The sequence below is a fragment of the Gavialis gangeticus genome, unplaced genomic scaffold (assembly GCF_001723915.1).
Source record: "Gavialis gangeticus isolate Ggan-Ray unplaced genomic scaffold, GavGan_comp1, whole genome shotgun sequence".
Classification (NCBI taxonomy): domain Eukaryota; kingdom Metazoa; phylum Chordata; order Crocodylia; family Gavialidae; genus Gavialis; species Gavialis gangeticus.
The window spans coordinates 48,741,533-48,759,101 of NW_017728998.1; the positions used below are offsets into that span (position 1 = coordinate 48,741,533).

Consider the following 17,569-nt stretch of genomic DNA (forward strand, 5'->3'; position numbering starts at 1 on the left):
TTTTTTTTTTTTTTTTTTTGCTTTTTCCGCTAGGAAAGAGGATGCCAAAATATGGCCAATGTTGGCTCCTGAACTCCTTGAAAAACCTTAAGACATGGGAACACTACTCCTAAAGAGCAGAGAAGTCAAACTTTTTTCTGCATATAGCACACCATTCTCATTCTTCATGTAATTAAAGATCCATGTCATCAATGTTCTTGTTTTCTGTCTTGATGAACAAGAGAAGGAAGACATTCAGGCAAAATGTATGGCATTTCTGCAGGATTCTTTATTATTTTTCAGTTTTATTCTTCCAGCAGCATAAAACAAGGAAAGCCATTGAAAAATATTACTAAGGTTATTAAAATTAACTGCTGCAGCTGCAATTTTCTAGAAAACATGCCAGCTACATTACAAGAGCCTATTATTTTCATTTATAGTGTTTAAATGCCAACTATACGCTTCAATGAGGACACTGTCCTTGCCAAAAAATAAAATCCCTTATAGTCCAAGGCCTCAACCCTGCAATAAAAACAACACAGGCAGACCCCTGTACTTGTGCTAAGCCCCAATGTTTTCAGTGGGTCTTCATACAGCTGGAGTTGTCTATATGTACATAGCAATATGTAGGGTAACAACCTAATATGACAACATGAATGTGTCAGATACACCATGGAAGACTTGCAGATGACTACACCATGCTCATCATATATATTTACTTTAACAGTTTTAAGTGTCCACATTTCTATAGTTAAAAAAAGCTCCCTGATCGGCAGACTTTTTACTGCAGAGCAGTAGTTCTCAACCTTTCTAGATTTGAGGCACCCTCAGAAAATGCCAGCTTTTACCTTTTCACTCATTTTTTTTTAACTACAGAAAAATAGCAGAACAATTTTTCTGTTGCAAAGATCTTAGAAAAACCACAACAGGCCGTAATGTTTTTAACACTCTAGATTCCTATTTGAAATCACTGGGTATATCTTGTGAATCATGTTTACACTCGTAACAGTGTTAACATTGTGCAGCAGCACCCTTGAAAGGATCTCAAGGCACCGCAGGATGCAGAGGCACTCCGGTTGAGAATCACTTTTCTATAGTAACACCAACATGTTGCTACTCGAAATACCCAGGGTGCCGACAGCTCCCTGCTGTAACTCCTGGAGCTTCACAGAAAGTGTCATGAGTTACAGCAACTCCCAGACGTTCGCTGTTGGGTGAAGAGTGGGGAGGGCATGGGAAATGGAGCTCCACTTTGGAGCTGATCCAGGACCAGCTGTGTGTTTGCAGCCTCTTTTCCTCAGCTGCACCCCTTCCACCCTCCCCCACCCCCAGCTCCAGTGCTCTCTGCAGGATGGGAAGGGGTAGAAGGGACAGGACAGAGCTCTGGGCTGGGGTTTGCCCAGCTTGCACCAGAGGGAGGGCAGGTGGATTGGAGTCCTCTGCCTTGGGGGGAGGGTTCAATCCACCTGCCCTCCCCAGTGCAGGCTGGGCAAACCCCAGCCCGGAGCTTCCTCCCCCACTTCTCTCCACTCCAATCCTGTAGACAGCATCAGGGATGGGGCTGGGCTGCACCAGTTAACGAATGTGCTCCACTTCGAAGCACCTTCATGTGAACCCTCATGTAATGTGGGTTAATTTGCTGCATTATCAGGCACTTTTAAAGTTCTTTGCAGCCATGCACTTCTGAGGGCACAGCTGTAGAGAGCTTTCAACTGCCAACTGTGTTACAAATATCACTTCTGTCAGAGCTTCCCAGATTCTGCTTCCTGGTCAGAGCTCTCAAGCACATGAGCTAGCAGGACATGGAAGGGATGGGACAGCAGTGTGGTTAACCAGCATACAGAACTGGGTCACAACAGAGAACTAGATGGAATACGGAGTACTTCAAAGTAGAGAAAGGCCACTGCTACATGGAGGAAAGACAGTGACCCAGAGGACACAGCTTGAGCCTGGACAAAACTTGTGCTCCAGAGTCTGTCAGATTGCTGGAGAAGCCACAAAAATGTGGTAAAGCAACTCAGTGATTTCCCCAAACATATATTTCATCTGGGGTGCATCCAGATGTACATGCATGTGCATTTCCCCAGGGGACAAGCAGCAGGGGCACATAGTTGTGCCCCTGCTACTTGTCCCCAGAGAACACTCATGCATGCGTGCTCTGAGGTGCAGCTAGTTGCTCCAGGTGGGGTTGGAAAAGCTGAGGCCAGCACCTGGGCTGGCCCCAGAAGCCTTACTTGGGGTTCTGGGGGCTTCTCAGAGCTTCAGTGGTGGCAATCCAGCACATGGAGCCTTGCTAGCATCTGGAATGTGGCTCTGGTCAGTTAGGCTCTGGTCTCAGGTGGTGCACGTTGCTGCCTTGTGCACCACCCAACTTTTTTCAGGCATGGGTTTTTTTGATGCTGGGATCTCCCAGTGTTAAAGTAACCCATTGTGCTTTAAGTTATCAGTACAGCGAACACCTGCACGTGCGGTGTGCACAATTTGCCGTGCTACAGATGGTTCTGGTGCGCTGCATACCGCAAGTGCGTGCTCGTCTGGACATGCCTCTGATGAGCACAGAAGCAGGTCTGCAGACACAAGGGCATGGCAGAGCATATTTCTGTCCAAAGACACCAACTCTGTTTTTCTTAAAAGGAGAAATAAACATTAAAATGGCCAAAGTGGTTCTAGAGCATCTGGGAATGTGCCCTGCCTCCCCTCTCCCTCTAACTGGAATTAAAACGACCTCATCATGATTAGCTTCCCATGGCTCCTCTTGAGAAGAGACAGCAGAGTATTCAGGCTATGCTTCTTCCCTCTATCCTACCCCTGCGATACCAAACCTTAAAACTAATGACTAAGAAATAGGGCTATAATGTCTTTTCACTAGCTCAGAAGGGGACGCTAATGGAGAACTGGGCTCAAGCTGGTAATTTTTCCAGCTTGGAAAGGCAGAAGGGCTTTCTCAGCTTCTAAAGGGAAGTTCTCAAATTTTCCCCATGAACATTTTTTTTAAGAAAAAAGGCAATTCAGTGCACCTTCCTCTCCAATTTGTGACTGCAGATCCATTCTCCATGGGGCAACTAGAGCAGTTTGTAGGGGGCTGTAATATTATTTGCTTAGAGTATTTAAGCTTCTTTTGAATACCTTTTGCCAGCTGAAAACCAGACTGATGTGCTAAAAGAATCTGAAAAAACGAGGCCTCTGTAAAGCACAATTTGAGAACTGTGGACTTACACAAAATAGTTCCACTGTGCTACAATTAAGTATGTTCAGTTGCTATGTTACACCCACATAAAGAACTGAAGTTAGAAGTATTCAAATACCTGGTATTGCCTGAGAGAAGCCAACCTAGATGCTACATTTAAAAAAGTTACACTCTTGGGTGACAGATTACCTAAAGATCAGGTTTTAAGACAAGTTTTTATATCACTTAAGACTAACAAAATTAGGAGCTTCTATTTGGAACAAAAGATATTCCCCTGCAGTTTTCACAATACACTGCAAATACTGAAGCACCGAGAAGGGCTCAAGAACCAGCAAGTGAAAGGAGTTGGTTAAAGTAGTCTGTTTTATCCTCCAAAGTAAGAAAAATGTAAAGAACATTGACAGTGAATACATTTTTTAAAAAAATCAACTTAATGATACAAAATATTTATGTCCATAACTTAAATTTCTAACATCCCTTTCAAATTGAAACTTTACGTTATTTCAAAGCAACAATACATTAAAAAAGTATAAAAACATACAACAGCAAACATCTATAGCCAAATTATACTGCAAGACAGCATACATTCTTCAACACACATTGAACCATAACACTTCATATCCTCTCAACTACTGTCAGATCATCTATGTCAATATCTTTCAAAGGAATAGTCTTTACAAACACACATACACAGCTATTCACCTAGCAAAAAAAATACTAGAACTGCATCTCCCATACTAGGACTACATCTCTCATACTAAGTTCACTATCAAAAACTCACAGTGTTAAATCAGAAACCAATAGCTCATCTCTCTTCCTCAAGTGAGGGCAACAACAAGAGACACTGATTCACTTCACCTAGTCCTCCACCTCTTCCTGGGAAAATAGGTGGAGTCTGATTGATCTTCTGGCTGGAAGGTGTTAGATACATCTCCAGCCTGACAATGACTAGAGATGACACCAACTAATTTTCTGTCTCTGGCACTAGGTGTGGCCTGTACCATCATCCTCCAAAGTTGCTTTAGAGACATGGGGTGTGTTTAATTACCGCTCTCCTTTGCCCACATAGTAACTAGTTGTTTTTCCCCATCTGAGAGCTTCCTCCTGCACACATACTCTCTAGATCAGAGGTTCTCAGCCTTTTTTCATTAATGAGCACTGTGATGACTTAGCCTTTTTCACAGAGCATTAAAAGAAAATCAAATAGATATAACCATCATCCCATCATCAATTATGCCTTTCAATGTAATTCTTGACGTGCTTTCAAGCACTGTTTTTGGATTTATTGGAGAGCACTTTGCACAAATCACAAGAGCACTATAGTGCTCACACACACCAGGTTGAGAATGCCTGCTCTGGATAGTAATTTCGTTAGCTGGTAAAGAGCCAGATTCTGCTTTCACTCTCATTGGAGTCATGGAGAGTAACCCAACTGAACCTAATACAATTACCATCAAATAGATTCAAGTAGTAACTGACAACACAATATGGCTATAATCACTTTTAGAGTCATTAACCGGATAATACTGGTACATATAAGGCCTTTTTATTATGACCTTATATTCCCACCTTTTTTGCAAAGAAAATAAATTCACGATGCAAGAACCTGCAACATTGCAACAAGTGATTTATTTAAAACACTTTATTCTTTTTGGTTTCTTAAAAAACGAAGTGCATCTCCTTTCCTAACATATAGCCATCCCCTCCCTATTTCACAAACATTTATTCCCTTTACCATTTTTCTCCCTCTCAACTGAAAAGAGCTGTTTTTTGGATTTGCTTTTTATTTCCTGGCATAGGAAAGATACAAAAGTGAATCTGCTTGTTCAGTTTAATAAAGCAATGTTACTGCACTCTTTTTGCACCAGTATAATTAATAACAACTAAAGCATAGCTCTAATTCTCTGTTTTCCTAGGTGACAATACCTGGCACTTAAAGGTCATGTTTCATCAAAGGATTTATAAGTACTTCAAAGGGTTATTAATATGTCACAACATGGATTAATTAGTAGATTACACACTGAAGCTGAGGCAAACAGATGTTTTGCCAATTGTTCAGATAAAGACAGAGACATAGCAGTGTCTGGAACTCAAAATCCTGATTTCAAGTATTTTGTTCCAACTGCTTCACATATAAAGTTTGCTGTTACAGCTGCAAGAAAAAGAACAACAAACAGTTTATCTAGGCCAGGGGTGGGCAATTATTTGGGCCTGTGGGCCACACAGAGCATTTTGGTGAGCTGTCATGAAATGGGTCAACACCCCCCTCCCAACTCCCCCATACTAGCTCACCAAAACTCCATAAGGAGCAGATCCCATCAGTCTAGCTGCACGCCTTGACCATGCGAGTCCCAGTTGCTGCTTACTGGTTTGGTTCTGCAGGCTGCCGCCATTTAGCGAGGGATCCCAGCCCTGTCCCTGCCCGCCTGTCCCACACCTGGATGCCACTCCCCACCATCCACAGCCCCATCCCAGCCAAGCACAGAGCAGAGCTACAATCCACTGCCTACATGTCCCTGCTACTCCCCACGTGGCCCTGCCTGTGGAACCAGCACCTATCGCAGGGGCATGCGGGCAGCTGATTGTGGTTCTCCTCCACAGTCAGCCTGGATGGAGCTGCAGACAGGCACGGAGTGAGTGGCTGGGATCCCCAGCTAAGTGGTAGCAGACTGTGGAACCCAAATAGTAAGTGGCAGCTTCATGGATGATGGGACTGGGTGTCGGGTGCTGAAGGACCCCAGGGCCAATGGAACGCAAGGGGCTCCCACCCACTCTGTAGTCCTGGCAGGGGGCTTGGCTCTCTGTGGATGCCCCAACTCCTGGTGCTGCACGGAGCTGAGAAAAGCATTAGCCCAGTCCAAACAATGCCAAGAGAGAGACTTAAGTGGGTACCATTTGCAGCCCCAGGCACGGCAGAAAGGAGCCAGGGATGGCAACAAAGAGAGTAAAAGCAGGAGCTTTTCAGCAAGTTGGGGCTCAGGAGGTGGTGGGCCACCACCAGTGAGGCGCTGGGCTGCAGGGAGAGAGAGCTTGGGGTGAGCAGGGCTGCATGGGGTACACTGGGTGGCAAGTGCCAAGCAGGAGCCATATAATGGGGGTCACACTAGAGGCACTGTGCAGTAGGGGTGATTGGGAGCAACAGGTCTGTGAATACAGCTGGTTGCTACCAGGCTCCTGTCCCGAGGTTCCTGGTGCGAGGTCCTGCCCTGCAGCCTGCATTAGGCACCAATGCTCCCTCCGATCACCGGGGCAGGCGAGCAAGTGTGGTTGCCTTGGTGCTGGGGTTCTGGCTCAGAAGCCAGCAGCTGCCTCTGCTCTCTTGGCAGGCATGTCTAACATTGTCAGGTGTCCCAGCCCAGACTGCCCTCTGTGCCTGGGCTGTGTAGGACCGAGGGACCTGCCAGAAGCCAAAAAAATCCTTCTACAGGATGTATTTTGCCCACCCCTGATCTAGGCCCCATAAAGATTGCTTTAACAATATTTTCTTGGCAATAACAATCTAATTTTAAAAAAGAATTCAAGCAGGTTAAAAATTTGGCCTAAATGCCATGACAGCATCCCTCTTCACACTCAAAGTTATCTGCCCCACATCTCAGGCAGTACCTGATCCTGCAGTTGGACAGACACAGTGAGTTCTTCATTCTCCTGTGCAGACAGTTTCCCCTGCAGAGCTAACAGCTCTTCCTGCAGCTGTAGCTTTTCTTCCTGCAGCTGAGCCATGGATTCCACCATCTTCTGTATCATAGGAAACTGCCGTACTCCTGGCAAACTGGAGCATTTTCCACTAAAGAATCTTCCACCTACAAGAAGAGTGTTAGAATCATATTTATGGAGTGGCAAACAGACACATGTATAGGGCAGAGGAGTGGGGGTTTGGAGTGATGGGAATGACTTGACAAGCCCCACACCACAAAAACCCAGTAACTGTGGACTTTAAAGAAGGATGTGATATATGACTGCAGTGCAGCAGGAGATGAAAAGGAAAGGGCCAGGCCAACAGAAGCTATAGGGGCAGTAAAAATGCCAAACCCCTTTCTGACCTGTGAGGGCTGGTGCTGCTGCAGGGGGCCTTGCATGGCTCAAATAACCACCTGCTGCTCCAGTCAGCATTCCAAAAACTTTGTAGCACAGGACATTTAGAATAGATTGTGTTTAGCTCATAGTAAGCATTAATGTGCTGTATGAACTGAACTGGCTCTGGTGTGGCATAACCATGGCTTTTAGGATCTGCACACATAGGGGATTCAGGTCTCAAACCAGCAGAGCTGGGACCAACAAGCAGCTGATTTTCAGCCTCACCTCTGACACCGAAATGTGGCTGGTTCAAGACATGGGTACAGTGTAGGCGCTAGGAATGACAATCAGCCAAATGTCAGTACCAGTCCAGGGACAAGAGTTCAGCCAAATCAAAACTGTGTACCCCCACGTTGGCAGCTCCTAGAAACCATATCTGCATTGCACCAAAGCCGGTTCACAGCTCCAGTACAGTGCCAGGGCTGGGACTGACAGGCACTGCACCAGGGTGGTTGAGACTTCAGTACAATCCTGGGACAACCAACTGTTCCTAGCATCTCTGTGGAGTGGCCAGAATTATGAATTTGAGATACGCTTCCTGCAAAAAGATCTAACTTTACTATAATATGATCACACTTAGCATGAACACACAAATGCTTGTGTTTTAAGTGCAGTTAATACACCCTTAGTCTAACGTGCAACATAGCCCTGTGTGTGGGATCCAGTCAACAAAAACAGCACAATTTTGCCAGCCCCAAGAACAAGCTGCAGTGAGGCCCCAGATGTAGAAAATGAAGCCTTCAATAGGAAAGATTTCCCCATCACCACCACCACCCTACCCATAACAAGCAGTCATACAGTTAAAGCCATTTATAACAGTTCTGTGCACAAGTGGCATTACTGACGAAACAAAACCAAGGCCCCAACCCTGAAAGCATGTAAACATGTACTCCTGTGAGCAATCTTATTGCAGCTGACAGCAGTCACAGCAGTGAAGTTACACACATGCTTAAATGTGTATAAGATCAAGGTCAATTACAGTATCTTAATGGGCAGTGGAGAGAAAATCCTGATATTTAACACCTTGAAAAAATATTTTTTATTTTCCTTAAAAAATATTCAGCTTGCTTATGACAAAATGGCGGCCACCAATACAATGAAAGTACATGGGGAACAATGTTCCAGGCAAAGACGTAAGCACAGGTGTCAGAGAAACAGAGTGAAACAGAGAGGACACAGAAATGTCACATCTCCAGGCACACCTGCCCATGAAACTCTCTGTGGGAGTCTGGCTGGTGGAATCAACAGAGTGGCCACACAAACACATGAAGTTCATAAATACCGCACTGCCTCTATGCCCTGGGCCAACGAGTTCCTCACCTGCTGACTTCTGCGTTCCTGTCACCACAAGCAAAAAAGACAGACAGAGCCCATGATTTTTTTTTGTAAGATATCAAAAATCGCTTTGGGGCAAACAGAAGTATAACCCAATAACCCATCTGCAAAGGACAACAGGCCTGTCAAGGGGTGGCTGAGCCCTGGAAACAAATGTGTTGCTCTTTGCCAAAAGCAACATAAGTGAAGCAATGTGCTAGCCACAACTGAGAGCCCAAAGGCTAAAAAGTGACGTGAATAATACTGAAAGGTAACAGAGCTAGAGACTCACTGTAACCTGTTCCATAAGAACACCTCTTTGATTTTTCACACACAGTTTCTATTCATAGAAATGTAATTTGGTCCTGTGCAACAGTAACAACCAATCTACACAGTAACTCTTGTCTATATATCAAGGTAGTCCTCCTAATACTGGAGAGCAGTTTAATCAGTATTAGACACTGCCTAGCTATTTTCTCATTAGCCTGCTCTCATGAGACGACAACTGATGTCACACACAACTCAGGAATGAGGACCAAAAGTCACCTCACAGTTCATTAGGCCTTACCGTACTGACTATTGACACTGATATTATTGGTAAATCATAGGAAAATAGAGCTGGAAGGAACCTCAGGAAGTCCCCCAATCCAACTCCTTGCTCAAGGCAGGAACATCCCTGTCTAAAGTATTCCTCAAATATATCTGTCTAACCTGCACACAGAAACTGCCACTCACAGAGATTTCGAAACCTCCCTAAGGAATCTGTTCAAGTGCTTAGCCACATAAGGCACCTACGTACATACCCAAAGCCTCCCCTGATGCATGCTAATAATAAGCACACGATTAATCAAGTCTGCGGGAGCCTGCTAATTAGTACACTCCGGCAGCCTCGGTGTCATGTGTATTCAGCATCCCTGTGCTTCAAAATAGCGGCAAGAGCGCTTTAACAAAAGCTCGAACAAGCTTTAGTTAAAATGCCCCCAGCACCGTTTTGAAGCATAGGATGCTGAACATACAGATGCTGCAGGCACTTTAATTACAGTGGCTCCCAAGAGCTGCTTTAATTAAGTGCTCCCCCACCCTGGAACACATGTAAAGATGCCCTTAGTTCAAAAGCTCTTCCAAATATTCAGTATCAGTTTCCCTTGTTGCAATTTAAACCCATTACTTCTTGTTGTATCCACTCTGGACATAGAGACCAGTCTACGTAACAAGTCATTTTGGATTTGAAGATTTATTAAATCCCTCCTAAATTTTCCCTTCTTCAGACTAAATAATCTCCAGCCCTCTGCTGTCAATAAATATGTATGATACCTGCTGGCAAAAAAAGGCATCTCAGTCTACTCTAAGGCTTGGTCACATTCAGGATAACAACCAACTACTGCTATCAGTTACTTCAGTAGCTCAAGTGGCAGAGATATAAATGGTAAATCTAAAAGCTGATAAGCTACAGGTATACAAAATACCACATAAATAAAAATTCTGCCCTTTTTTCGTTTGCTTTAGGATATTATAACCCCAGACCCTACATTAAACAGAATCTTGCTAAGGTTGTGAAACTAAGCACTCAAAAGTTAGGAAACACCAAAATTAAGACTGTCCATATAACTTTTAATTCTGCTACCTTGTAAATGTATGAATGATGGAATCCTTAATTCTGTGAGGACAGGATATCTTTTCTGCAGGGCTGCTGCCTCAGACAACAACTTTCTTTATTACAGAACCCTGATTCATCATCCCTGGAGTTCAGTGCTCCCATTCTCTATGAATGAAGCAGCTGCTCAAGGAAAAACAGGCAAGTGATCACATTGCTAAATTAAAGAACGTATCATAGAGCACATGCACATGGGAAGATGAATTCAAACTGCACATGCAATCTTAATTGTAGCATTTCCTAACTTAAGTGCTGAACTCTATTAAGGCAAAAAAACCAATGTTATTAAGTTCATATAATCAAGTATGTTCACAGAGACCTACCTGTGCTATACCTCATTTAATTAATGCTTGGAATACCTGGTAGCCCTCAGGTGCAATAAACCAAGACTGGCTTGGCTTTAGGTTTATTGTAAGACTAGGAGAAACTATGTTGGGGAGAAGGGAGAACCTGTGACCACCAGGAAAGAACAACTTTAACTGACTGGTGCTGGAAACAGCACAGGCCTGTATCACTTCTGAAGGCAAATGACGGGCAAATAATCATATGACTAGCTAGTTGCAAGCAGCTTCTGTTACTTGCTATGTAAGAACTGTAGGAATGCTTTTGCTGCAAGATATTTGTTCTGCATGAAGACTGGATCACTATCTCTGTAAGAAGAAGTGTTATAATAGCTGTATACCATAATGCCTTGTATTTAGAAGAGTTGATGGTTAATGAAAGGAGCAACAGGCTAAAAAGTAGGTATTGCTGAGGTCTAATCCTAGTTCCACCATGGGATTTTGGGCATTTAAAGTGGGCCAACATTTTTGTAAGTGGGCAGTGCTTTTTGGTTGCCTCAATTTCTGGGTGTCCAATACCTTTCAAGTGTCTCAAGTTGGGTGGTTAAGAACACTGGTCATGTTTTATTGGCTTTGAATCTGTTTAATGCTTTAGTTCCCTGCTCTATAAAACAGGGCTAATACCACCTCCTGGGCAGGGTTGCAAAGATTTTATATTAAGAAAAGAATTTGCAAAATTATATATCAAAGCAAAGTGCTCTTCCTTTGGGAGTGTTCTCTCAACTCAAAAGAGTTAGACTGGGATTAAAGGCAGTGTCAGGGCATGTAGGAAAGCCCAGTGTATCGGAGTGTATTATCCATTTTAATCCTGTACTGGGACACTGAATCCCTCTGCTAGGAAATTTAAGCCATTCATCTAAAAAACATAACAATCAATTCAAACACAGAACAGAGATAATTCTATCCTTTGAAAATGTTCCCCTTTTGTCCAGGGTGTACCATTTGTTCCAGCATGTTATCTTCTAGAAAGTGTCCTTGGGAAAGCCAGGACTAGAAAAAGTTGGTCTACTAATAGAATAGCGTGGCCTGCATTATATAATATGCCATGCAGACTTACTGGTTTGGAAGCTAATCACACAACAGTGTTCCATGTATGCCCAAGTTCAAAGCAAGGCAGACGGTACACCAGGAGGGACATATACAACACCTGAAAGACTTCGAGAGTGACCATCACTGAATGCCACAAAGACTGCAGCCAGACATGTACACAAGTGCTTATAAAACATGCTCACTACATGCAATGGTGGATCAGACTAAACAATTTACATGGGGCATTTAATGCTTAAGTATTATAAAAGGTGCTAAAGTAGCTAGCTGCTGGTGTATAATGTGCCCTGTTGAATATTAGGTCATTTCACACTTTCTGGATTTTAAATTATTTATAGGTTTCTTTGCTGTGTCTTGGGCCTTCCTACACTGCGCCTTGATAGCCACATCCCAGGAAATGGAGAGTCTGTAAAGCAGAGAAGCCTGCTACAACTACAGGCAGAGCAAGAAAGGAGAGCAAGAAGCATTGGATGTAGTGAGCCTGAGCAAAAAAATGAATCTGAGCATTTTACAGGCAGAGTACAACCCAAGAAGCCACTAAAAGCCATGGAAAGCAGCAAACCGGTCTCAAGGGATGCATGTAAGCATGACGGGGGGTTGGTCCCCTAAACTGAAATGGTGGGTTTTTAATTGTAATGATTAAAACCCCACCATTTTAATTTAGGGGCTTCCATTACTATTATGGCAAGGGGCCCGATCCTCTCCCCCCCCCAGAAAGCTTGCCAGCATCTCCTGCAGCCTGGAAGCGAGCTGCCAGCAGGCCAAGCAGCCCAAGCTGAGGGGGGCAGCAGTGTCCCCTGCAGCTGCCCAAGTGGGGTGCTAGCTGCATGGGTGCTGCTCCAGCTCAGGCTTGGGAAACAGTGCTGCCTCCGAGCTAGGGCAGCGCCTGCCCACTAGCCAGCCGCCCCAGGTGGTGCCACCACCACAAAGGGAAGAACTGGAGCCCCCTGCAGCTCAGGACCCACTGGCAGCTCGCCCCCTGGCTGTGGGAGAAGTAGGCAGGCTCCATGAAAAAAACCGAAAAAAGGATTGGGCCCCTCGCTGCTTTCTTCCCCTCCCAGTGGAACCTGCCTGCGCAAGCTGCTGCCAAGCCACACAGCCACTGAGCCATGGGAAAACCTGGTCCTTCCCTCTGTGGTGGTGGCACCCCCTGGGGCGACCCAGACGGGGTGCCAGTAGCTACCCGAGCTGCCAGGAGGTCAAGTGGTCCCTAAGTTGGGGGAGACGGGGGGGCCCCAGTTCTTCACTCCATGGCAGTGGTGCCCCGGGTGGGTCGCTAGCTGTGCAGGTGCTACCCCAGCTCAGGCTTGGGGAAGAGTTGGATCCAGCGGGTGCTGCCTCTGAGTTGGGGCAGCCCCTGGCTTGTTAGCACTTCACCCAAGCAGCCCCAGGAGGCACCGCCATTGCAGAGGGAAGGACCAGGCCCTCCCACAGCTCATGTGGGCAAGCTCTGCTGGGAAAAAAAAAAAAAAGAAATGGGGAGGGGCCCAGTCCTTTTTTTCCCCCCAGCAGAGCCTTCCCACCTCTCCTGCGGTTGGGGTACAAGTTACTGGTGGGCTCTGAGCTGCAGGGGGCCCCAGTCCTTCCCTCCACAGTGGCAACACCCCCATGGCCCTCCAGGCAGGCAGCTAGCAGGCAGGTGCTGCCCCAGCTCGAAGGCAGCACCCAACCCGATCTGTTTCCCAAGCCTGAGCTGAGGCAGCACCCACGCAGCTAGCAACCCACCCAAGCGGCCCCAGGGGGTGCTGCCACTGTGGAGTGGAGGACAGGGGCCCCCCACAGCTCAAGAGCCACTTGGCCTCCTGACAGCTCACCACCCAGCCACAGGAGATGCAGGCAGGCTCTGCAAAAAAAAAAAAAGAGAGAGAGAGAGAAAAGGATCGGGCCCCTCGCCACTTCTGCCTTCAGGCCACCTCTCAGAGGATGAGCTGTCAAAAGGCTGCCACCCTACAAACATCTATGTTGCAAACTACACTAGATGCAGACATGGTTTAGTTTGCAGCATAACAAACTCATTTAAATCATTAAAAAAACCTGCATGTTATAGCATGACAACTAAACTGCACAAATGGGAAATTTTTGCCATGTGTACAAGCTCCCAGGGGAAGCAAGGGAGGAAGTAACTCAGCAGTTGCAGAGGGAACACAGATGGAGGTTCTGAAGCCTTGAAGATAAATCCCAGGAAAAACACAATGTATATGGATTCTATCACTTTCATACATTTGGTCCCCCTACATAAAAAGTTGCACATTATATTTCTCTCTACCCCTTGCATTATTTGTCTCTTTCCCTCTTGCCAGCTAATAGATCCATAATATTCCCTCTCTTTCTTGGGCTCCTTACTGTATTTTTGTCATTCCTGATTCCTCTCTTTAACAGTAGTATCCTCCTCTCTTCACTCCTGTGTTCCTTCACATGTATACACATGCAGGCATGTAGGCTCATGCACTCACACATATGCACGTGTGCACAAACACAGTGTCTTTAGGCCCCACATGAGGCAGATAGGCCTACCACAGACATCCTCATAAATTCTACACCAGAGCCAAGTGGGGAGTGCCTCACTCCAATAGGTCTGGACAAGCCCAGATAATTACTTTCTGGTGATGGGAATAAGGAAACAATGGAAATGAAAATTAACTTCCAACACGGTTTCTGTTTAGCCTCTCTCACCAAAGCCAGTAACACCCAATTCTGATTACACTCCCCCTAAGGAAAGTCATAAGTAATGCCACAGATAAAATGGAGTTAGACTGGAAGAGGTGAGGGGAGGAGCATCAGATCTGACATCTCTGTAGTCACCTGTATGCACTATTAATGAAAAACTCTCACCCTCCAAACAGTTTACAGATGTGAAAAGAACACTTATAACCTCTTGACTCTCCTATAGATAAGAGGATGGACTACAAGACAAAACAGTAATAAGACTTCATTCCTGTAAAATCTACATCACCATTTCAGCCATTAGCCTAGCCAAGGAAAGGTTAATTACAGGGCTGAAGGACTATTAACAGAAGACACTCTTCCCAAAAATTGCATGACCATCAGGGAGAAGGCCATTAGAATTCAAAGGTCATATTATGAAAAGCAAGAACTACAGTCTTTAAGTGCCCTTAACTGCCCTTTATCTTCTCTCATAGTACAGAGACCGCAGATGAGAATAGGACATTTAAAACAGTACATTTAAAACTGGACCAACCAGGACAGCACTGTTCACCTAAGAAGACAGAACTAGGTTTACCATACACCCAGATTTTCCAGGGCATGTCCTCTCTTTGAGTCCTTGCAGCTCCATCTAAAAATCAACAAGTGTCCAGGACTCTGGTCTGCTCAGCATTAAAATTTTTTCTGGTACTTCCCAGCCTGCCCTAGCAAGGAACTGCTTGGGGCTGGGACAAGCAATGGGAGGGCAATTGAAGGTAGGGGGCATCATGTGCAAATGGCCAGCATGCAGCCAGACAGGGTGGTAGGACCAACTCCGACAGCTGCATGCAGGTAAGTCTATGGGGGGCGGGGTTTGAAGGGCCAGGGCTTGGGCACTGTCCAGGGCACGGGAAGTGCCTGCCGGGCTGGGGGAAGTTGTCTGGATGCTGGGACTACAAGGGAGGCGCCTGCCCCTCCAGTGGGGGAAGGGGACAAGGGGGCCCTTTGGGGGCATCAGGGAGCTGCATCACCAGCCTGGCAGCACCAGGGCCAGTTGTGCTTGCAGGGGAGGCATCTGGCAGACACTGCAGGGCTGGAGGGAGCAGGGGGCTGCTGGTTAGGAGCCAGGGGCAGGACACGAGCATATCAATAGCCCCCCCACACACACAACAGGTGTCTTCTTTTTTTAAACTGGAAATACAGTAACTCTACACAGAACAGGATACAAACTGAGGAGATGCAAGACAGGAAGATCACAAGGATGGGAGGCAATGCACTGGGGATAGGGGTGGGGGTCCTAATTCAACTGTGAGAAGTTTCCTTGAAAAGAAAGAAACAGACACTGTTAGTCTGCTTCAGACCAGAGGGTTAGTTTAAGTAATCGGTGGTCTTAAGCGATCAGCAGAGATTTTGTCACCTGTGTGTAAACACTTGATTTGCATTTGCTCCTCATTTAACCAAATTAGTTTTCTAGTAAATGACCAGCTTCTATTTATAATGAACGCAGTCACTGCATTCACTCTAAAACAAGGACATCCATCTACCCCAGCTCTTTCCACTGCCTTCTGATTTTGTTACCATTTGTTCTCATGCCTCCCCCTTTACCTGTTTTCTCAATGTTCATGATGCCAGCCTCCTGCCCCTGAGCAGCAGTGTCCAAGTTGGAGGCAGACCCCGGCCCCAGCTTCTTCTGTGTGCCCAGCTTCTGGGTTTCACTCCATGTGTGCAGCTGCATATGCGTCTCCTTGTTCCTCACCCGACTCCTGTACTCACACACCCTGTCCTGCAGGTCCTGCATCAGACACATAAATAACAAGGTTCTGTTGAAAGGGCACTGTAATACCCAGGAAGCACAAATACCCTCTAGACTTCCATCCTAGACTCTGGGGCCAAGTGTGATTTTTGAAAGGACACTTTGTGCCCAAGAATACTGAGATCATTTCAAGCATAATAGTACCATACAGGAATTCAAGATGTCCCAGTATTTTTGTCCTCTTCTCATCTTCATTGCTTCTTCACACTACTCTGATCCAGTCAGCTCCCCAGCTGCTAATAGCAAACTGTTTCTTGTCCCTGCTCCAGTCTACTTGAACTCTAGCTGCAACACCCCTCAAAAGCATCAGTGCCCTGCTCTAAAATGTCCCCTTATTTTCTTCTGCACCTTCCCTCTCAGTGTTCATCACCCTGATATTTCCAGAGGTCAGCTGCAATGCAGGAGACAGGCAGCAGCAGGCACACACACGGATTCAAATACAAACTACAATGTGAAAGCCAACATCCAAACTACTGTTCATTTTTCAGAAAAAAAGAGAGTCTATTTTGGGGAGAAAGGGAGGAGGAGACAGACAGGGTCCAGGAAAAGAAAGGGTAACAAAAAAAGAAACGAAGATGTTCAAATGACAGTGAGGGAGGCAGATTCATTCATCACACACCAGGTGATTTCCTGATTGCAATCAAGCAAGTCAAAGAGACTGATGAGAAATAAAAAGAAAGAAAAAATAGTTTAAAGAGGCATTAAACAAGACAGGACCTGAAAACCAGAGACAGAAATATGCTTTAAATCCTCTAGTCCATCCAACTTCAAACATGGTCCCGTGGAAAAATGTTGCATTCATTATATTTGCTAGTGCCTTAACCAATCAAAGTTCAAATGATCCAAGTAATGGGGCTTCCTCCATGGCCCCCCAGAGATTATGCCAGAGCCTAAAAGCCTTAATGTTCTAAAGTGTTGCTGACATTCAATCTTCATTCTGCTTTATTTAATTTCACCCTGTTCCTTCCCGGTACAACCCAATGCTTGAACAATTTTAAAGTGCTCACCCTGTTGCATGTTTACACTTTGCAAATGTTGGTAATCAGTCACATCTGTTCCCTCCTTCATGGTTAGTTTAATAAGGATGCATGCATTTAATTCCTTTAATCTCTCCTTGTAAATCAAAGGCTCCAGCTTCTTGATCATATTCATTATTTCCTGTGTTCTTTCCAAACTGTCTATCCTTTAGTGGTAGAGGGGGGCCCAGATCCTTATACACTATCAGAGGCAGAGTCTTATTACAGCCTATCACTTGTGTGCTCCACAAAGTGTTGCATCGGCATGCAGCTTTAAGTCCAAACTTTGTGCCAGCTTTTTCTGCTGCTGTATCATATTGCAGGCTCATTTCCAATTTGGTATCCATGGATCATTTAACTACAATGAGCCACTGCTCAGAGGCAGAGCATGAGAGCAAGCGTAACTCCTAATTTGGGGTAAGACTGCATATAAACTCTGGAAGGGCAGACAGCAGTAATCCCAATTTACATATCAATTGTTTAGTATCTCAGGGATGGTGG

General features: G+C 45.3%; 1 protein-coding gene across 4 annotated transcripts in view; it reads right to left on the reverse strand.

Moving 5' to 3' along the window:
• The window catches only part of KIFC3 (kinesin family member C3), a 59,691-nt gene that overhangs the window by 26,679 nt on the left and 15,443 nt on the right, over positions 1 to 17,569 (reverse strand). For all 4 annotated transcript variants that reach the window (XM_019505898.1, XM_019505895.1, XM_019505899.1 and 1 more), the window contains exons 2-3: positions 15,845 to 16,031; positions 6,770 to 6,966 (exon numbers count right to left, since the gene is read on the reverse strand). In XM_019505898.1, coding sequence (XP_019361443.1) covers positions 6,770 to 6,966; positions 15,845 to 15,974 — 327 coding nt within the window. In that variant the 5' untranslated portion in view covers positions 15,975 to 16,031. The remainder of the gene's footprint in view (positions 1 to 6,769; positions 6,967 to 15,844; positions 16,032 to 17,569) is intronic.